A 22,337-nucleotide genomic window follows, 5' to 3' on the forward strand; every position below is an offset into this window, starting at 1 on the left:
TGATTATAGAGGTACAGTAAACTTCCTACACTGACCTTTTTAGTTTCTTTTAATAATAATAAAAATAATTGAAAAGTCCAGGGGTGTTTTGGTAACTTGGTGGATACCCTCCCAAGCGCACCTTATAAGTAGTGGCTCCATCATTTGATGCAGTGTTGCAGTTTAGACATTATTACACTTCCCTTGAAAAGACATATCCTCTCCCTAGGTTCTTCCTCCCTGTCCTTCACCGGACTTTAGCCTAGCACTACTCTAGGGTACTAGTAGGGCAAGTCCTTTTGTACCGGCACTGTATACTTTGTCATCTCGTCATGCAAAACTCTCCTCAAGGTACGAGTAGAGAAAGTCCCTTTGTACGATTACTGCTTCCTTTAGTTCACCTACGAGTCTCTCTCTCTCTCTCTCTCTCTCTCTGTCCTCCTCTCCATTTTCTATATTCAAACAGAAAACACATCTGGCTACTGTAAACGGAGAGGTCTACAGTTTTATACTAGCTAGACTGTTTAGACAGAAAACTATTAATCGTTTTTCTAGCTTTCTTGACTCTCTTCAAGCCAGTTAGAATCGAGCAATGTTCATCAATATCCCTTAACAGAATCTCATATTAATATCTTCGTTATCTTTTTTTACTGTTGTTGAGAAGATTATTGTAGCATGGAGAGAGCAAACACGTCCTTAGCGAGAACCAAATCAGAACAATTGGCTGAGACACTGGAGGCAGCGTTTAAATCTCCCATGAACAGCGATGGGGTTTCCGAAGGCGGCAGCGGCGGGACACTCTCAGGTAAGTCCAGCAAGAGGCTAACGACGGCGGCCTCACCGGGACGTACCACTTCGGGTGGTAACAAAAATATACACATTAGGAAGTCAAGGAGTGCACAGATGAAGTTTGAATTGGATGACGTCAACAGTGGAGCAGCTCTAAGCAGGGCCTCCAGTGCCAGCCTGGGCTTCTCTTTCTCCTTCACTGGCTTCAACATGCCACCTGATGAAATAGCCGACTCCATGACGTTCAGTGATGATGATATACGTAAGTCTATATACACCTTTTTTTTAATGATTCTTCATTGTTTACTAGCATATGGTTGGAGGTGTTACAATTTTGTATGGTTTTTGTGGTCCTCTTGAGTATGGGTGGTGGAGGTATGTCCAGTCTTTGTCCTGGCTTAATAATCTGAAAAGGTTGCATGATCTAGCTAGAAAGTAGAACCTCTAGGCATGAAGTACAAGCTACGGGGCTTACTGGATATTGATCTGGTGATCAGAACAACATGAATGTGAGTGAACTCATGAAATTTATGACTTGCTTGGTTTTCTGTGTCCACGCAAACGCATGCTGCTTTTTCTTTGAACCGAGTACATATTTCTATATCATATCACGTTATCACTTTCATGATTTGCAAATGGGGTCTCCTAAATTCGGGTTTTTTTTTTGGGTTTTCCTCTGAAGTAAAAGTAAAATTCATAAAATAGTTATTAAATTACGACGAGTTTCACTTTTTATCTTAAAATGGAGCAATTCATGAGTGAGTAGCTACTAATTTATATATATGAGAATAGTGCATGGCCTTAAATGTGGGAAAAATTCAATATGAAAAAGCGGCCAGCTTGTGACGAGGGGGGAGGAAGGTGAGCATGATCATGTTAACAACCACTTGCAAAAATGGGAAGCCAGTGCGTGAGAAGCGTGTCCCTTGTCTCTTCTCCTGTAAGGAAAAAAACCTAGGCCTCCTTTCAAACTCGGGTTAGAGATCTGCAACGTAAGCCTAATGATACCCCACTCAGCCTACATAAATATTGATGGGGTATTTTTTGGATCTTATTTTCGTAGTGGTGGTTACTCAGTCTTGTTTCAGTGCGCACTGCATTATTTTTCATGTCCAAGTTACTGGTGTTAATGGAAGGTTGATGTCCAATCTCTTTCTGATAGCTCATAACCACTTGAGTAGATTCTCTCCCTGTTTTTTTTTTTTTTTTTTCTACAGTATTTTGATCCTTATGAGCTTAATTTCCAATACTGAAAGTATTGAATTCATCTCTTTTTTGGGTATAAAAATAAGTTATTCATATCAAAATTAGGAGATTTAGGGGTTTTTTTCTTGCAAATCTACAGCACTACAAGTATATGGTGTTTATCCTCCTCCTTCCCCCCCCCCCTTCCAAGAATAGATATAAATTAAGTCTTCCATATGGGCCCCAGATCTTGGGTCAAGGTTCCTGTTTATTATTATGATTAGCAAATTGGGCCCCAAACTCTATTAGACTTTTGCTGACTTGTTGCCTCACGTAACTTTCATCAAGGATGTTGATTCCCCTCGTCTTGGCAAAAATCATGCACCCAGATCATACGTGACTTCAGAAAATGATATCAGCACTTTTCCTCTTCTGTCGTAATCCTCTCTCAATGATAAACTCTTAAATGGTTAGGTGATGGGAGGATCGTACGTGACATTAAGGTTACAGAGTTCTCTTTACTGTTGATTGAATTTGTTGGGATCTTTAAATTGTGACCATTGCAACCATATATATCTATCTTCAGGAATTATTGCAGCTAGAAAGTTGTGAAATGATATGACAGAAGCTTCAATCTCTCCAATCAAGTTCAGATATGATTAAATTGGCATGTTAGCCGATACTAATAATTTGGAGAAGTATTGGCTAAAATGAGAATTGCTTAAAATGTTCATCACATACCATGTTATTTATCATTCAAGAAGCAAAACAACTTCTTCTTCTTTAGCATAAAAAACATCTTGATTCTGTCATTAGTTTACACAGTCCTATATCTATGGTTGTTGCAGCGGAGGATCTTGAAGCCGGAATGCGTAAGCAGAAATTTCAAACTGAACCCTCCTTGCCAATTTACCTGAAGGTAACAAAATCTAATTTGCGATGCTGCAGGTTTCCAGTCTTGTTCTTCTTTATTCTCCAAGTAGAGCTAGCATGCACCGGTAGTGTTCAAACTTGCCTTTCCTAATGGTGCCACGGATTGATACCGATACGTTCTATTTGGACAGGCAGGGGTGGAGAATTATGATCTAGCAATCAACGCGATCCATAGAATATGGTTAGCATGGTCAGGTTCAGTCTTGTACAGAGTTTCATTGTATATGATATTTTTGTACAAGACTCTCCCTTCTTTCCAACAAAAAAAAGAAAATGCAGCGCAATTTATTAACTTGCCATGAAAACTATTAATGGGGTCTTAAGAGTTCTATTAACCATTTGTAAGAACAGGAACATGCATTTGAGGATAGAAAGCTATCTTCACTTGTTTTCTTGAGTCTACTTAGACTAGTTCCCGAGTCGATCTCAGGCATTGAATAAAAAGCAATGCTTATTTGTCAAGGAAAGAAGGGTATGGACAGTTTTTCTTATATTTTGTTAGAAATTAGACTTTCTAACTTAGCAATTAATCAGATAATCATGTAATGAAGTTTCCACCATTTACCGAATTGAACTTTGTTCTTGTTTGGGAATCTGCAGTTCAGAGACCTTACATACAAGGTGATCATCAAAGGATTGACCTCAACCGAGGAAAAGGATATCTTGAATGGGATCAGTGGTTCGGTGGATCCAGGGGAAGTTTTGGCTCTTATGGGACCTTCAGGAAGTGGAAAAACAACACTTCTGAATCTGCTTGGCGGCAGGTTAAATCAGCCCACTGTCGGTGGTTCAATCACTTACAATGACGGACCATACTCCAAGTTCTTAAAAAGTAGGTAAGAAACTTAGATATCAGTGCAAGACTGGTTCGGTACTTACAGCGCTGAATTGACTGGTTACTTGCCAATTTATTTTTCATCGCGATGACCAAAAATCAATGAAAAGACGCAAGAACCTGCATTTAGCTAAGTCAGAACTTTTGTTACATGCACGACTAGAAATTTGAGTCATTGCAAATGCACATCAAAATGACATAAAAAAAACATATGGCAGGATAGGATTCGTGACACAAGACGACATTCTGTTTCCTCACCTTACAGTGAAAGAAACATTGACATATGCAGCCCTCCTTCGATTGCCACAGACATTGACAAAACAACAGAAGCAAAAACGAGCCATGGACGTCATCCATGAGCTAGGCTTAGAGAGGTAATGAATTCTCATTTCCCTGCCATCATCAATCAAGGCAAATTTGTAATCATAATTCAAGTCAAGAATGTTAATAATAGAAATAAATTCTGCAGCGTCTGATTGATCTTGCTCATTCTTGAAAGCTAATGTTGATGTGCCTAGGTGCCAAGACACCGTGATTGGTGGCTCGTTTGTGCGTGGAGTGTCAGGTGGGGAGAGGAAAAGAGTTTGCATTGGCAATGAGATTATAATCAACCCTTCAATCTTGTTTCTTGATGAACCAACCTCGGGCTTGGATTCTACAACTGCTTTAAAGACAGTGCAGCTGTTACAAGATATGGCTGAGGTATTCTATTTGTGATGCTTCTTATTCAAGTTTTTGGCCCTTTCATCAGGAGATAGTTGCATTTTTCTGCTACTAAGTTGTTTCCATTTAATGGCAGGGTGGGAAAACAGTGGTGACAACTATCCACCAGCCATCTAGTAGACTCTTCCACAAATTTGACAAGTTGATTCTTCTTGGGAAAGGGAGTTTGCTTTATTTTGGAAAATCATCAGAAGCAATGCTGTACTTCTCATCTATAGGCTGCAACCCGCTTATTGCCATGAACCCTGCAGAGTTCTTGCTAGACCTTGCAAATGGCAATATAAATGATGTTTCCGTCCCATCTGAATTGGAGGATAAAGTGCAAATAGGGAATTCAGATGCAGGAAAAAGAAACGGGAAGCCTTCTCCTGCAGTTGTGCATGAGGTAATGAAGTATACACAGACAGACTTTTGCGTTCTTAACATCAAAAGCTGCTGTTTAACCAGATAATGTTTCTGTCGAAAACAGTACCTCGTGGAGGCCTATGAGACACGAGTTGCGGTCAAAGAGAAGAAGAAACTAATGGTTCCTATACCCCTTGATGAAGAAGTGAAGGCAAAAGTGTCTTCTCTGAAACGACAATGGGGGGCAAGCTGGTGGCAACAATATAACATTTTGTTCTGCAGGGGAATCAAAGAAAGGCGGCACGACTATTTTAGCTGGTTGAGAATCACCCAAGTTCTCTCTACTGCAATTATCTTGGGATTACTATGGTGGAATTCAGATCCTAATAGCCTCAAAGGTCTGCAAGATCAGGTAAATAATGGTCCGGCCAAGATCAACCCTTGGGCCTTCTCATTTCCATTTCAGGCTCAAAGTTTACTGAAGCACTTCTCTGAAAACCTATCCGAAACCATTGAAAATCAACTGAATTACAAAAAAGCACATTTTTTGTTTCCTGAAGCTCCTTTGCACTAACAACATAATTTCACTTAGTAAACTTAAACCTTCTTGGATTGCAGGCAGGGCTGCTGTTCTTCATTGCTGTTTTCTGGGGATTTTTTCCTGTGTTCACAGCAATCTTCACATTTCCCCAAGAAAGAGCCATGTTGAGTAAAGAACGGGCAGCTGACATGTACAGACTAAGTGCATATTTCTTGGCAAGGACTACAAGCGACCTTCCACTTGATCTAGTACTACCCGTACTTTTCCTTCTCGTCGTCTACTTCATGGCAGGATTGCGAATGAGTGCTGCTCCATTTTTCCTAACCATGCTCACGGTTTTTCTCTGCATTATTGCTGCTCAGGTGAGACTAGTTTGCAATACTAACGAAGAAGGGTGTCAAAGAAAAACAAATTAAAATGTAAGTATTTAATCAAACACGTCTCCATGGCAGGGACTCGGACTAGCTATTGGGGCTACCCTGATGGACTTAAAGAGGGCCACAACTCTAGCTTCAGTTACTGTGATGACCTTCATGCTGGCTGGAGGGTATTTTGTAAAGGTAAGTTCATCAAAGATCATTTCATACATCTCTCTGTATTGCTCCTCTCCAATGCAATATTTGAGTGAATTTTTTCACAACATTTGAATTTTAGATTCGCACCACATGACACATATTGCTGACATTGATTGACCGATAGAAAAGGACTACTCAATAACCTCTACAATCAATATTGAAGTTTCAGAATTTTTTAACTCTAAAATGTAAGTATTCAGAATTAGTATCTAAAAAAAAAAAAAAAAATTGAAGTTTCAGAGCATGTCATCAAGAGTGGAGTTCATTACTTCACTAATTGATAACTCTCTCCCAGAATTAGTATTGATTCAACTTTTTCTCACCTAAACGCAAAGAATGGTCACAAATGGTCTTCGATTTTGCAGAGAGTTCCAGTATTTGTATCTTGGATCCGCTATATGTCTTTCAACTACCACACCTATAATCTTCTCCTCAAGGTTCAATATAAACACATGACACCAGTTTTAAATGGAATGAGAATAGACAGTGGCTTGACGGAAGTTAGTGCCCTGGTGGCAATGGTTTTTGGCTACCGTCTCTTGGCTTATATTTCCTTGCGGAGAATGAAGCTTTGTGCGCAGTAAGCAATATTATTCAGTGAGCAGTATCGACAATTAACTTCCACGTTTGACTTCAAAGATCTATTCCATGAAAACTTGGGTTCCACGGATCAGAGAAAGGGATATAAGCAAGTTATCATATTTCAGCTCCATGAAGATTTTTGGATGGCCATAGCCTCAACGACGATATTTATGCAGTATCTTAGGCATGTAAGTTGATTTTTCCGCGAGGAGAATTCCTAGAAATGCAATCACGTTATAAGAAGCTCGCATTCACAAGCTCGTATCTTTTATATTAAAATGGAGTGATGTAATAATAGTTGTCAGACATCCCTACCTATGATTAATGCATATTTATTGGAATTAGCGACTTCTAAAAGTTGGGGAATGAAAAACATGGTAACGCATATGATTTGATAGAACTTTATTTACGTTTTCCTTGGAAAGAAAATTGCCAGGAGCTACCGCTTAAATACATAGAAACCACCAGTGATTGCTAACCAAACACCAAATTGAGAGGGAAAAAAGGAAAACGGAAAAAGAGAAAATCTTGAAGAACTTCCCTCTACAGCTCTGTACACTTTTGATCCAGCCTAAGGAGTGAGAATCACCTGCAGTGATTCAACTCACAGTTTGTGAAAGGTTAATATTTTTGGATACCTGGTTCACTAGCTTGGCAATTGCACTTCGCTTCTATCTCTTGCAGATCATTTCCACTAACCTGTGTTCTTCGGGCAAAAATGTCATGTTGCAGGTTCTGTTTTTCTTTCCCCTGTTCTCAAGCCAAGGTCCTTAACCACCCAAGTAGCCGGAGGAGAGCAGCATCCATTACAGGGGACCTTTTCTCAATGCCTATGATAAGATTATGTGGGGCGGGGGGGTAAAAAGAAAAAAAACTAGTCATTTAAAGGGAGTGGGAAGCTCATCAAAGTTGACATACAATTACTTTTCTTGTCCTTGCACCTAAACGTAGGATATTTTTTAAATAGACCTCGATCAGGAAAAAGAAAAACACCTTGAAGGTTTAACAGGGTTGACATTCATTATTTCATCAATGGAGAAAAGACATATCTATAATTTCTACCACGACTTGATCATGCTTTCACAAATGGTCAGCAGAACTACCGAAGCCAATATCGAACACATTGAGAATGAGAAATGTTTCCTAGCTTACCAATATCAGCAGCTACTCGATGAGCACACATTACTCCTGAAAAAGCTACAGCTATAACACCCTGTCCTGGAAAGCAGCTATCGCCGACACAGTAAAGACCATCTTACAAGCCTGCAAGTTTTCATCATGTCATGACCCAACTGATTATGGACCAGTTCGATCCAAAACTGGCGATAAATCATGTAATCCAAAAAAAGATTCATAAGTGGTTGTTAATAGAGTTTGGCAGGCTTGAGAGGAGTGGGGTATTGACATTCCATCATGTTGATGGCACTTCACTTTTGTAGGGAGAGGACCAGAGAGGTAAAGAAAGAAAGTGAAGCACCATTGATAAAGGGCAGAGGCTAATAGCCTGAGTATTTCTTGCTTAAATGATTTCAAAAACTACAATTACTGTGACATTCATGAGAGGTAATGATTGGACTTACTGTTGTATTGAATGGCATTCCCAATAAACCTTTGGGAGTACTGCGTGGCATTGGTCCGTAAGAACCTTTGTCACGAGCCAAGTACCGCCTGTGTGTCTTGGGTGAACCTACCTGCCATGATTGCATGTACTTTTGAAGCCAAATCAAATTTGAAAGACAAGAGTCGATAATAAACATAGTATTCCATTCACTGAAACTTGGAAAGTAAGAAATTTGAATGAGCTCCCACCTGCAGTTAATAAAGTACAAAATGGATAGTGGGAAGGACTTCTTCAAATTAGAGAAATTCGTGAATTTAAAGCCTCTCTAAGGATCCAACCACTTGAGGTTGGTTAATGAATTTGTGTGTATCATTCAGGCTTACGTCCATAAGTTGTGATCATTTCCTTCTCATATGCCATCACCTGACACAATCTCTTTACATTCTTCAATGAATATGTGCTTTTATGATAATGTGATATATACCTCCATGAAAGTAATTGATGATCTGAGCCCCGGAAAAAAGTTTCTTCTCCAATCTGCTTATAATCTCATAAGCCACAACCTTCTTCTTTGCCTCATAGTCCTCTGTCGAAAGTCCCTAAACAGTTTAAGTCCAGCTATTAGGAATTTAGCTGACAGAGGGAGGGAAGGGATAGAAATAAGACATTAAGTATAACTACTCACTTAAAAGTTACAGTAGTGAACTTACCTCCCAGCCTTCAATGGAAGATGTTGTAAATATGTGAAGTATATGACGGCCTTCAGGAGCCAATGATGAATCAAGAACAGTTGGAAATGCTAGGAATATGCTTCCATAAGGTCTCCTCTTAATCTTGTCCAGTCATCCTAAGACAAAACAAAAGAATTAAAGTTAGATGTGTCAAGCTCACAATTCCAGATATATGGTCTCAGTTTGTGAGCAAATGAATACCTCAAGAACAAAGTGGTGGCAATCTGTATCTGGTGGTAGAACCTGGGCTTTAACACCCATGTGAATGGAAAGAAAAGATGGAGCCTTACATTACCAACTTTTTTTTGAAAAGTTTTTCTTTTCTTGCTTTCGGAAGGGGTTTCTCCTGTTTCAAACCAACTTTTCCCTGCCTAACATTATTTAATAATACTCTTCATGACTAACTAAGAAGACCATGCATAGAGAAAAAAAAAAACCCAGCAAAAGGTTATTGTGTCAAATCAAATAAATTAGAATGCGAATCTGCACAAAACTAACCAAAGGTTATCCCAATCTTCTAGTAGCATTATGATATTTATTGGGTTTGGAAAAGAACTCCCTCCATCTGAAAGCCTCACTCCTACCTGCCAAATTCAGTGTGAAAACTAAAAAGTAGATAACAATTATTCTCACTCTTTCCTTCTTTTTCTTTTTTTCTTTTCTGCCATTTGTAAAACCCAAGGATTCAATCTAGCCACCCATTTATCCACTATTTAAAACTCACAGCCTTTTCCATGTCAAGAGATGATGGTTGGTCGCCGTTTTGCCCTGTAAAAGAATTTCACCTGCCCTGCATCATCAGACCTCTTGGACAAGGATTTGCGAATTGCCACCAAAAACCCCACCAACTGATAGTTAGATCCCTCCAAAATGCCTATCACATAGACTGGTGCCGATAAAAAAAGAAAAAAAAGAATTAGATATATACATATTGGAGAGGGTCCAAAAGTTCTTTAAAATTTAAAAAGCTAGCTCACCATGCCCCGCCATTGATCATTGGGGTCGTGCAAAAGCATTGAACTGCTGCCTCACTATGAAACACTGCTTGCAAGAGAAACAACAGCATCTAAACTTCTTATGAGATTGCAGGGACCCTCTTTCCATACCAAAAGACCATTACTATTCACAGAATTATCAAAAGAATTGAATTTCGAAGTATTTTCACCTCGCAATCAATGAAGACAACAACTCCAGGATCCTTTACTGTACTTCTCGAGCGATTTGTCCCAGCATTTTTGGGGCAGATTAATAAGCTGCAGAGAATAAGAAAGCATCACATTAGAAGTTTAAAGAAAGAAACATAATTTTTTTGGTTTAATTTAGTGACTAGCAAATGGAAAAAAAATTCATTGATAAGGGAAAATGAAAAGCAAAAAAATAAATAAAAATAAAGATTAAGGACGGCCAAATAGATGATGTGACTTTCAATAATTGACATTATCCAAATCCAACTTCAGAAACTAAAATAGAAAGCATGATAAACATTTGTAAACATTTGTAAAATTTGTAAAACTTTTTTTTGTTTATTCTTGTTGTGTTGTTTCGTGAATTCTAGAACATTTTTTCTGACCATCCAAATCAATATGATACAAGGAATGCTCCAAAACATTTGGGGCCAGCACATTGTCTTTAAACGCAAGTCACCTGGAAAAGCACATGAGAGCCAACAGTGCAATGTGTCTAATATGAGAGTTTTTCAAGATTCCATGCTCGACAGTAATTTTTTTTCATCTATTGCAGCAATAGCTTTGCAAACATCTAATACAAGTTTTGTTAATTAGCAAATTTTTCAATGGAAACTTTAAAAAGGTGCACGGTCCCATCTTTGTTTTCTTTACCAAACAAACTAATTTTACCAATTAACATTAATTTGCCCAGGGTTACATTACCTGCAAACCAGTTTTTCCTTGCTCAAATGATGCCAAAAAACATATTGTCCTGATTGTGATTGGTGCAAGTAAACAGTATCTACACCCTGTACGCATTCTATTTGATTCGATTTTATAAAAACCCGTTGGAAGATGTAACAAGCTCACATCAAATCAATTAGTTAAATTTTGAGAGGAAAAGATAGAAAAAATACCTAGTGTCAAGCATTCAAGAGGCTTCTGAAAGAATTGTCCAAGCAGGTAGATTGGCTCCTCGAGCGACTTCAATTCCAAAGAGTTCAAGGCATTGAATATCTACCCGACAAAATAAATGCTACGGTAAGTGATGATCAACAAGTAGACACAAACTGCTGATAGGAAGTTGCATTCACCACAATTTACGTACCTTCCAGCATTCACCATAGAATTTAAGGATTCCTTCCTTTTCATGGGGAAACTTAGCAGTAAGTTCTGAGATGAAGTCGCTGTACTCTTTGGGAACTTTAACAGAAAGGTTATTAGGTAGATGAAAATGGACAGTAGTGGGGTCAGGAATCACCTCCATTTCACAACCAACTGCTGCCAATTTGCCTCGTTGTTATTCAAAAGTTTATGGTATGCCCCTTGCCCCAAAATTTTATGGCACACTATCAAGCGCTTGAAGACTTTAAAAGTGATTAACACGCAAAAGCACGCAGTGGGATTAAAAGTTCAGCGGAGATAGCTTAGTTTACATAACAAGAGCAAATAAGCAATAAAAATGCTTACAGTGAGGAGTCCTGCAAGGCATTGAGGTTAAAATTTCCTTACTGAAGTCTGGTAAAACTTACCCAAAAACCTGATGAACTTGGAAAAATCCATTTAAACCTAATCGAAAAATCTTATCTAATAAGCACACTTCTATTGGTTTAGTGGAAATTCTCTTTATGCACGACCCTATTTCACTAGGTTACCTACCTTCTGCAAATAACCATCCAACACCTAAAACACTAATAGAATCTTCAAAATCATGCCAAAAAATGCATACAACCTTATTCAACTCAATCAACAAAATCAAGTCCTTAATAAACAAATAAATCACAACGCAAATAACAACAATAAAGAAATATGGAAGAACAATAACAACTGACCTTGTCACTGAAACCAATCATAACAGAAGAGCCAACATCAAAAGTATATCCATCCCTCTCATAATACCCAGAACTCCCACCAGGAATCACATACTTCTCCAAGACCAAAACTTTAGCTCCCTTCACTGCCAACTGTGTAGCAGCAACCAACCCACCAATACCAGACCCAATAACAATTACATCATAATCACTCCTCTCTCTGCTCACTCCTCCATTTCCTTCAATATGCACTTCTTTATCCACAGTTAACACGGCCTTTGACCTCAAAAACAAAAGTCCTTATTTAAACTTTTACTTCACCAGGACTGTCAATTTTGCTTTTTATGTTTCTGGGCACAATATAACCACTGAAAACTGAGGTTTGGACAGGTTCTACAGACAAAATCCTATGTTTTTGGCTTCGGGGTCCGAACCTCCCTACCTGGACAGTATTGAACTGACCAGAAAATAGAGAATTCTTGAACCCTAGACTCACGTTACTAAATAGCTCTTAACTAAAACTAAAACTCAATGTTCTGTGGGCGTCCAAAGAACATTTTGGACACATATTTTCTTGTTTAGATTTATGGGTCTTGAAGAAAAAATAGCTGTGAGTCAGTTGTTTTGATTTAGTACAGGTATACACAGATAGTAAGTGAGAAAGAAACCTGCTGTGGGCTATTTATTAGGAGAAAAACCAAGGGGGTTAGCAGTACGTGATGTTGCTGAATATGGAAGTGGAAGTGTATAGTGTAGGCAAAGATTGGTCAAGGATTCCTGTCCTTGGTTCTTCTCTCTTTGGAGACCAGACAAGGAGGTCGTGTTATTTAAACGGTTGAAGGATGTGTAGTGCTTTGATTCCGTTGGCCGTTTCGTTTTGCCGCCTGCATGACTGTTAGAATAGATTAAAGTTTTTTTTTCCACGTAAGCACTACAATATTTTCCAAACTATTATGATTAGAAAAATACTTCTCACTCTAAGTAGTCGTGGATATATTCCACTTTTATGTTTTAAAAATATTTTAAAAAAAAATTTAAAAAAAATTTATTTTATTTTGTTTTAAATTAATATTTGTTTAGTGTTTTCTAATAATTTTAATTTATTAATATCAAAAAATAATTTTAAAAAATTAAAAAAATAATTTTAATATATTTTCAAGTAAAAAATAATTTTGAAAAGCAATTATAATTACATTTCTAAATAATAATTCATATTATATCATATAAAATATACACGAAAAGTATTTTAAAATATTGTATCCGTTGTATCTAATATATTCACGAATATTATATTTACTAGTTATTTATTTATCTTAACACTTTGAATATCTGGTTAAAAAATCAAAGATAATAAAATTATAAAAACAGCAGCTCAAGCTTAGCCTTCAAAGTTTTTCATCACAACAAATTCAACACAATCATTTAAAAGAATTCATAGCAAGTAATTTCATATGCAAGTAAACTTAATCAGAATATTCAAAACAATTTATTATAATAAACAATATCAATTCAATTACAAATTAAACTACATAATTAAATTTAACAAATTAATTTATCAATGGATACACATCATTAGAACCACGAACATTATGTTATTGTGCATGATCAATAACTTTATTCTTTTCTATTGTATTGTCCGAATATTAAGTCTTCTCAGTCTCATCTTCATCAAGTGAAAAATAGCATGATGAAAAGAACCAAAATATTAAAACATCCAGCACAACATCTTCAGTAGTTGTTCCATGTTTTTGCTTTTTTCAACCGGAGAGTGGATTTTTGACTGTGGATTTATAGTGGTATTTGTTTAGAACATGGAGTTCTATAATCCTTAAAACCATAATTTTTTAAGCTATAACAGGAAAGTGGAAATGAGATTAATTTTGTAAATTAATATGTTCCAATAAAGGAAAAAAGCAAAGAAGAGAATATTTGGCAAACAGCTACCTAACGAAGCATATGCGTATCTCTTCTCACCAAATGGCAAATGGAGGACATGTGTTATCCCTTCTTTCCTAATTTTTCCTTTGCACATTCTTCGACACACGAAGAAAGATCACCAGCAAGCTCCACAAGCGTCCATCTCTTTTTTTAACAAGTGTCCAAAAAACAGTTCTTAATGAACTTTTTTGTCTAATCTTTTTTTTTTTTTTTTTTTTTTTAAACTCTCTCAGTCTCTCTCTCTCTTTCTCTATCAGTCCATTATTTTCTAGGATTACCACAAAAGAAGCGCCAACGAATTTGGATCCAAAACTCTACTCTCCATCTTTATAATTATCACATCATCACCAGCACAGAATACTAAGAAAAAGGGTACAAATCTATAATTCTTTTTCATTCCATTTGTTTTAGGTTTCTTTGGTTTTCCAGTTCCATGATAATAATCACTGCAGTTCTGTATCAGTGGCAATCGTCATTTCCAAAAGCTCTTAACTTTTCATTTATTCGTTTATGCTGCTTTTAGATTATGCAGATACTTTTTCTGGGTTCATTTTATTTATTTTAGTATCTTGCTTGGATTTGGTTGCTTAGGTAGTGTGTGCTGAAGGAAAATAAATAAAGAGGTGAAGTAACGGAAGATGGGATTTTTATTTTCAGTTTTTTACTGATGTGGGATTTTTATAGGACATTGATTTTAATTTCTTTCAGTTATATTAGGACCTTTGGTAATGGAAATGTTTTGAGTTGCTTGTTCTTTTGATTGATTAGTAATTCATGGTCTCTGATTTTCTGCTATTTTGTTCATTTGATGAGTGTCTCATGCTTTTGAATCCAGTTAATGGGTTCTCTGGCTTTTCTTTATTTTAATTATTAGTCTTTTTGAGGGGCTTTACCAGTTCTGTTTACAATATCTTCTTCTTCTCTTTATTTTGTCATTTATAATATCATATATCCAGTCTAACATTAAAATTACAGCTACAAAACAAACTTTACTAATTGCTTTGTTAGTACCTGTGCAAATCTTATGGATAGGCGAAATTATGAAACTTTTCAATTCTTTCAGTACCTTCAATATCCAATATTAGTGATTCATCTTATAAGTGATGACTTCTGCATAATTGCCAAATTAATATTTTTTTCTTGGATATAATACCCTAGGCTTGAATTGATAGTGAAGCATGTCATTGATGCTTGTTTCTCTAGTTAAATCGAGCCTTTTTTGTACAGGGTTAAAGTTTGGGATAGAGAAGCGATGGATAGGCTCAAGGCTCCTGCTCGCCTCATGATAGTTTCGGATCTTGACCACACAATGGTTTGTCTCGTAATTGTTTGCTTTCTGCTTGTTTCATTGTATGTTCTTGTGGCTGCTGTAATTTTATTGGACAATATACTCTTGTTGCAGGTTGATCATCATGATCCCGAGAACATGTCTCTTCTTAGGTTCAATGCCTTATGGGAGGCCTGTTATCGTAATGATTCTCTGCTAGTTTTCTCCACTGGAAGATCACCTACGCTTTACAAGCAGTTGAGAAAAGAGAAACCCATGTTAACACCTGATATAACCATAATGTCTGTGGGAACTGAGATCACGTATGGCACCTCCATGGTGCCTGATGATGGTTGGGTTGAAGTTTTGAATCAGAAATGGGACAGGAACCTAGTCACTGAGGAAACAAGCAAGTTTCCTGAACTTACTCTTCAGGTATGTTAAACACTTATGGGATTTGGTTCTCTGATTGTGCATATTGCTTTGAAAATGAGCATATAGTTTTGTACATAGAAGAAAACAGTTCGGCAACTTGAAATCTCTGAATAATGACATCTATGGGGTAATGCAGTCAGAAACAGAGCAACGGCCTCACAAGGTCAGCTTTTATGTTGATAAAGCCAATGCTCAGAATGTGACGAAGGCGCTATCAGAGATATTTGCAAAACGTGGGGTTAGTTTCTAGTTTTGGGATCCTTGCCCCCTGATTTTGTGTTCTTTTTAGTACAAGTCTACCGGTGCTACAGTGTCTAACTTAATTTTTAAATCTCTTCTCTTCTTCTTCTTCTTCTTCTCTCTCTCTCTCTCATCTTTCTTTTTTCCTTCTTGTTTTTTTTTTTTTTTTCGTTTTTGTTTCTAGTTGGATGTCAAGATAATTTATAGTGGTGGAATGGACCTGGATATACTACCCCAAGGTGCTGGCAAAGGGCAAGCTCTTGCGTATTTACATAAGAAGTTTAAGACTGAAGGAAAACTACCTGCCAATACTCTTGTTTGTGGTGATTCTGGAAATGATGCCGAGCTGTTCAGCATTCCAGATGTACATGGAGTGATGGTGGGTATTTATGTTCTGCCATATCACTTCATTGGGAAATTGAGGTTGCTCACATTGGTCATTTCTTCTGTTAACTATTCATTCATTGATTTATCTGTCTAGGTTAGTAATGCACAAGAAGAGTTGTTGCAGTGGCATGCTGAAAATGCTAAAGGCAATCCTAAAATAATTCATGCAACCGAGCGGTGTGCAGCTGGGATCATACAAGCTATTGGTCATTTTAACCTTGGTCCCAATACTTCTCCAAGAGATATAACCAACCTTTCAGACTTTCAGTCGGAAAACATCAGTGCCAGTAGTGAAATAGTGAGATTTTTCATGTTCTATGAAAGATGGAGGCGTGCAGAGGTCGAAAACTCTGAGCTATATTTGGCAAGCATGAAAGCTGATTGTGTATGTTTCTATCCTCTTTTCTTTTGACTCTATGTGTTGCTGTAGAAAAGTTTGTGGACTTTTATGTCTTTCCTTTTCCTTGTGATGCATTCTAACCTTTAAGGATTAGGTTTATACCAACTACTATGCAAGAAATAAACATGGATTGTGTCTGCTTTTCTTTCATGGTATAAACAATACACTAGATTCATCTGGATTTCATATTCTTTTGAGGCTCATAATATTCCAGCTAAGCATTAAATTATCCAGTATGGTTGTTTGGTTCAGTTCTTTTGCTTTTCTTTCAGGAGGATAAATATATTGCTAATACCATTAAACTGTTATAAATGAAAGTCTGACCTGTTGTGCTTAACCATGTAAGCTTTTGATACTTGTTCTCCATATGAATAGCCTTGTGGCTGATGAACAGAAAAGCAAGCTTGAGACTGTTCAGTTTTTTATCCCCTTCTGCCATAAAATCTGAAGGGTTGAATTTGTCTGTTTTGTTTTAAGAATGAATTTATTTAAAGAACTGGACAAGGTTCACGTGGACAATACTAACCCACCCACTTGCCTCTGCAGTCAAGATCTGGGGGCGGATTTATTTTAAAATACATAGAGCAAAGCATTATCAAGCATACTTAGATAAATTAATATCCACCATCATCTTGTTTGCTGGTGTCCATGAATGCACTCATTGATTTTTTTTATTATATACATATGTTTTGCTTTTCCAGATTCCCTTTCTTCAGTTAGCCTGATATAATATTTTCCTTTTTTTGACAGGATTCATCTGGTATTCTTATCCACCCATCTGGTGCTGAGCTTTCTCTTTGTGATGCTATAAATGGAATGAGGAGCTACTACGGTGACAAACAGGGCCAAAAATTTCGAGTTTGGGTGGATCGGGTACTATCCATACAGACTGGTTTGGACACGTGGCTAGTAAAGTTCAATAAGTGGGAATTATCAGGTAAGACCTCCGAATGATAATGATTGCATTATCAATAATGCTGATGATAAAATGTCCCTGCTCTCCCATGCATTTTATGATATATTTCTGCACCAGTTTAGACTGCTGGACGCTGGTCTCTTTTCTTTGATGCCATCCATGTAATTTCTTCTGATTTGTCAATGCAAGGTTTTTAAGTTTTTAACGTATACTTCTTCAGCTGTAGTTGGTTTGCAGGATGTTCTTGAACTAATCAGGGATCACTTTTCTACTGGATTCTGGTTTTTTCTTCAGAGTCATACAAATGCCTTCACACGGGTAGCTGTAAACAGGGTGGAAGAGCCTTTAGAGCTTGACCTGCTTAGGAGAGGGACAAACAGATCTACAACTACTGATATTCTCTTTCTTACTTGGGGGTTAGAATCCTATAGGTGCTTTATTTGGCAAAAGCCATGGTCAGAGTGAGCATACCATCTGCCAGAAAAGAAACCGTCCATAGAACAATTAATCATATCTTCTATGGACACTAATAAAACTGTTTTACTCTCTCCTCTCTATGATTAATGGTTCTACGGTTTCCTTTTTTGTCTGAGTTTCTATGAGAGCTGTCACCCAGATTTTTCAACTTTTCCTTGAAATAGCCTGTCCGACACCTGGACAGGATAAAGGGTGGTTGCTAGCACCCCATAGTATTGGAAAATCGCTTTACTTATTGCTATAGTATATGGTGCCATGCCTTCAATGCACTTGACTGGGTTTTTGGAGTTGGTGTTGGAAAATTTGCACTGGCAATCGGGTTTGCGGACAATTAATTTCTTGTAGCTATGCTTTTATTTGTAGAATTTTTGTAATTCTTTAGTGGCGTAGATTACCTGCATGCCCATTTTAATTTATTCCATGCTAAGTAAAATCTCAGGGATCTCTTAATCAATTAATGGAGCTGTATGTGCCATTTTTTTCATTTCTCCTAAATTATCTGTCTATTCTTGCAGGCGATGAACAGCAAGGTTGTGTGACCACTTCTATAATAAATATAAAGGTAAACCTTGAGATCAATCAATGAGTTTCTGCTGAAACAAGAATTCTCCCCTCACATGATCTGCTTCCTCTCTGTGTTTTAGAAGGACGGTGTTTCTGGGGCAACTTACATGCATGTGCATGAAACTTGGCTGGAAGGATCAGGAGCTAAAGATCAATCAACCTGGCTGTTCTAGATTGTGTTTGCGGCTCAAAGCTCAGATGCAGACAGCTCATAACCGTCTTCAAACACAATAAAAATAATCTAATGATGATTTTCAGCTTTATAATTTGATCATTGTTGTATGAACATCAACTTCATGGTGATCGGCTATTACATGATAAATGAATATGATTAATATCCTGAGTGTTCTTCTTCCATCAAACTTTTTATTCCCAGTATTATTAATCTAGGTGGGTATGTTGGAGATCAATAACATGTATGATCCAGCTGCCCCCCATGATAAGGGCCCCTCAGTTGCCCAACCATGCTTCGATGATCATGCGCACACAAAATTCCTGTGCTGCAATGGCTGCTGCCACCAGTCACCATGACCACTGTGCATCGCCAAGAAAAGTACGGAAGAAATTGCCTCGCGAACGACATGTCATTGTTAGGGGTACTTGGGCCCAGTTTGTACGGACCAAATCTGAAAGACAAGCCCATGGAAAGCAATTCCAAAGAATGAATTAAGAAAAAAAAATAAACAACAAAAAAAGGGCCCAACCGGGTTCGAACCGGTGACCTCTTGATCTGCAGTCAAATGCTCTACCACTGAGCTATGGACCCTTGATGCTTTGAATCTCATAAATAAAAAATAATATTGATTAACAAAAGAGGCGAACCCCACATTAAATAATATAGTATAAAAATTGAAAAGATTCGTCTTCATAAGATTTTGTTTCGTCTTGTTTGGCAGCCAATCTTTATCAAAATTAAGGTTATCTCGGGGTTTTTGTCTTAAAAATCTAAAAGAAAGAATGTTGTGGCCGTGATACAAGCATGAGGGCATATTTAATAGGTGAGCTAAAAGAAGAGTCAAGGAAAAAAAACTTATTTTTTTCTTTTTTTATCTTTTTCTTTAATTTTACAGCTTCAAAGTGATAGTCAAATAAAATGAAAAGTTAAATGATTTTTTTTAAATGAAAATCCATTTCTATATATCGAATAAAAAAAAGAGCTGAAAATATTAAAATAAATTATTTAAAAAAATTTCTTTCATCCCTACAACTTTTCTCAATGTTTTTTTTTCTAAAACAAATCCAAAAATATTAATATTAAATATATTAAAATATAAATAGGTTGTTAAAATAAATTTTTTTATTGGAGTGCACATACCAAAAAAAAAAAGAAGTCATATTTATATTATTTAAAAAGCTGTATCAACAATTTAGCTCTTTTAAATAGCTTTTGTTATCAAAGATGCTTTGACTTTTACAAAGTGAAAAGGCTATTACAAGTCTATGTTATATATTGTACATACAAATTTGATATGGTGACATTTATTTACCGTTTTAGGATTAAAAAAAAATAGAAATAAAATGGATAAAAATATATTTGATTAAAAAGATAGAGATATAAAATTAATTTATTTTCAAAAACAGTTTTAAAGTAAAGTTTTTTACTTTTTAAAACAAGAAATATATGAAAGACATGTCTTTTATATTTAACTTTTTTTTTAACAATATTAAAAAAACACTTTCTAGTTTCAGGTATGAATATTGCTTTATTATTAAGGATAATAATGAAGTTCCTTAAAGGAGAAAGATGCATTCTTTAATTTTAATTTTATCTTTGTGAAAGTCTTTTAATCTCTATGCTCTATTTTATTTCTATCAATAGTTTTTAATTAAACATCTTAAACGGGGATGCATCTTGATGGAGGTCCATATCATTTTTTTTATGATTACTTTTCATTTAATAAATTAAAAAATAAAATATTTTACACATATTAATCAAGCTACTATTGAAAAAAAAAACATCACATGTTATTTTAGATATTTATTAAAAAAATAAATAAAAAAATATAAGAATTGTCAGTATTAAATTATAATTGTTTAGATCAATTTAGTGGGTGTTACATGCAAGTTTAGTTCAATTTAAAGAATTTAAATTATATATCGTGCAAATTAACTACCTACTAGCAATTTTAAGACTAAAAATTACTTTGCATCTTATTTATTAATTGCTTAGCTTAATTTTTGCAGTTTCTTATTTCATAATTTTTATATAATAAATTTGATTTTTGTTATTTTATTTCCGTGTTGTAAGTTGGATTTATATATAGATTATAGTATTATGTCTTCTACTTAGAAGATGGTTAATACAACCAATATTTTAGAAAATACTACTTCAATAGAAAAGATTCCACCATCACTTTTTGTGATATATGGTAAAAAACCTAAACACTCCAATTATTTAAACTTTAAGAAGTGGCAATAAAAGATGCTTTATCTAACCATTTTGAACTTGACAAAGTTCTTGTTTGATATTATTGTTATGAATGCATGGATGCACAACTATTTTATGTGCAAGAATTATATCTTATATGGTTTGGACAACATGCCATATAATTTGTATAGCTCAATCAAAAGTTCAAAGGCACTATAAAAAATCATTATGTATCGAAAGTATAAGGTTGAAGATGTTGATATGAAAAAGTTTATAGTCATCAAATTTATTGACTTCAAGATGATTGGTTCAAGGACTATGACAAAGCAAATTTCAAGAATTCTAACTCATCTTACACAATATTCATGTTGAAGTGATGGTTTTGAGTGAATCTTTTCAAGTAACTGTTATTATTAAGAAATTATAATCATATTTGAAAGATTTCAAGAAATACCTTAAAAGCATAAGTGAAAGGAGATGAAAGTTGAAGACATCATTCTAAGATTAATAATAAAAGAGGAAAATAAGTTGTCTGAAAGAAGAACTAACTCTTTTATAATGGTTTCTAAAATAAATATTATTGAACAAGTATTTTACTTTCAAAAACAAGAAACACATGAAAAACATGTCTTTTATATTTTACTATCTTTTTTTTTTTCTTTTTTTTTTTTGTTCTGAGACAATAACAAAACACTATCAATGTTTTTTTTCTAGTTTCAATTATGATTGTTTTATTATTAAGGATAATAATGAAGTTTCTTAAAGGAAAAAGATGCATTCTTTAATTTTATCTTTGTGAAAGTCTTTTAATCTCTACGCTCTATTTTATTTCTATCAATAGTTTTTAATTAAGCATCTTAAACGGAGATGCATCTTGATGGAGGTCCATATAATTTTTTTTATGATTAATTTTCATTTAATAAATTAAAAAATAAAATATTTTACACATATTAATCAAGTAACTATTGAAAAAAAGCATCACATGTTATTTTAGATATTTATTAAAAAAATAAATAAAAAATATAATAATTGTCAGTATTAAATTATAATTGTTTAGATCAATTTAGTGGGTGTTACATGCAAGTTTAGTTCAATTTAAAGAATTTAAATTATATATCGTGCAAATTAACTACCTACCAACAATTTTAAGACTAAAAAATTACTTTGCATCTTATTTATTAATTGCTTACCTTGAATTTTGCAGTTTCTTATTTCATAATTTTTATATAATATATTTGTTTTTTGTAATTTTATTTGCATTTTGTAAGTCGGATTTATATATAGATTATATTATTATGTCTTCTACTTAGAAAATGGTTAATACAACCAATATTTTAGAAAATACTATTTTGATGAAAAAAGATTCCACCATCACTTTTTTGCTATTTTGATAAAAAAAAAGATTTCACCGTCACTTTTTGTGATACATGGTAAACAACCTAAATACTCCAATTATTTAAACTTTAAGAAGTGGCAATAAAAGATGTTTTATCTAACCATCTTGAACTTGACAAAGTTCTTTTCTAATATTATTATTGTAAATGCATGGATGCACAACTATTTTATGTGCAAGAATTACATCTTAAATG

At 35.3% G+C, this 22,337-nt stretch overlaps 2 protein-coding genes, 1 long non-coding RNA gene, 1 other non-coding gene and 1 pseudogene across 9 annotated transcripts; 2 read left to right on the forward strand and 3 right to left on the reverse strand.

Annotated features, from left to right (window-relative positions):
- Positions 1-160: 160 nt before the first annotated feature.
- LOC118043817 (ABC transporter G family member 22) lies at positions 161-7,645 on the forward strand. Of its 5 annotated transcripts, none has more exons than XR_004686701.2 (12): positions 161-330; positions 644-1,030; positions 2,802-2,872; positions 3,487-3,722; positions 3,940-4,095; positions 4,240-4,423; positions 4,521-4,829; positions 4,914-5,201; positions 5,408-5,692; positions 5,783-5,890; positions 6,271-6,675; positions 7,220-7,645. XR_004686701.2 is itself a non-coding variant. In XM_035051894.2 (11 exons), the coding sequence occupies exons 1-11, from the start codon at positions 312-314 to the stop codon at positions 6,487-6,489; spliced, it is 2,262 nt and encodes a 753-aa protein (XP_034907785.1). In that variant the 5' UTR covers positions 161-311; the 3' UTR covers positions 6,490-6,831. The 5 variants fall into 5 exon arrangements, 3 of the variants coding, with proteins under 3 accessions (XP_034907785.1, XP_073265794.1, XP_034907790.1); XR_012170065.1 differs by lacking the exon at positions 7,220-7,645 and adding an exon at positions 5,985-6,093 and having other exon boundaries at positions 6,271-6,409; XM_035051894.2 differs by lacking the exon at positions 7,220-7,645 and having other exon boundaries at positions 6,271-6,831.
- On the reverse strand, positions 6,866-7,743 carry LOC140954215 (uncharacterized). Its single transcript, XR_012170066.1, has 2 exons — positions 7,640-7,743; positions 6,866-7,317 (listed from the first exon to the last, which is right to left on the reverse strand). It is a non-coding gene; the product is annotated as an uncharacterized lncRNA (long non-coding RNA).
- Positions 7,744-7,754: 11 nt separating this feature from the next.
- Positions 7,755-13,788, reverse strand: LOC118043737 (prolycopene isomerase, chloroplastic-like; annotated as a pseudogene).
- A 40-nt stretch (positions 13,789-13,828) lies between these two features.
- On the forward strand, positions 13,829-18,717 carry LOC118043823 (sucrose-phosphatase 1). 2 transcript variants are annotated; one of them, XM_073409694.1, is made up of 8 exons: positions 13,829-14,062; positions 14,920-15,006; positions 15,097-15,396; positions 15,533-15,634; positions 15,821-16,015; positions 16,118-16,408; positions 17,174-17,360; positions 17,634-17,936. In XM_073409694.1, the coding sequence occupies exons 2-8, from the start codon at positions 14,947-14,949 to the stop codon at positions 17,693-17,695; spliced, it is 1,197 nt and encodes a 398-aa protein (XP_073265795.1). In that variant the 5' UTR covers positions 13,829-14,062; positions 14,920-14,946; the 3' UTR covers positions 17,696-17,936. The 2 variants fall into 2 exon arrangements, with proteins under 2 accessions (XP_073265795.1, XP_034907802.1); XM_035051911.2 differs by lacking the exons at positions 13,829-14,062; positions 17,634-17,936 and adding exons at positions 18,332-18,378; positions 18,461-18,717.
- Positions 18,718-19,074: 357 nt separating this feature from the next.
- TRNAC-GCA (transfer RNA cysteine (anticodon GCA)) lies at positions 19,075-19,146 on the reverse strand. Its single transcript has one exon. It is a non-coding gene; the product is annotated as a tRNA-Cys (tRNA).
- Between the last annotated feature and the right edge of the window lie 3,191 nt (positions 19,147-22,337).

Source organism: Populus alba, chromosome 6 (assembly GCF_005239225.2).
Source record: "Populus alba chromosome 6, ASM523922v2, whole genome shotgun sequence".
NCBI classification, from domain to species: Eukaryota; Viridiplantae; Streptophyta; class Magnoliopsida; order Malpighiales; family Salicaceae; genus Populus; species Populus alba.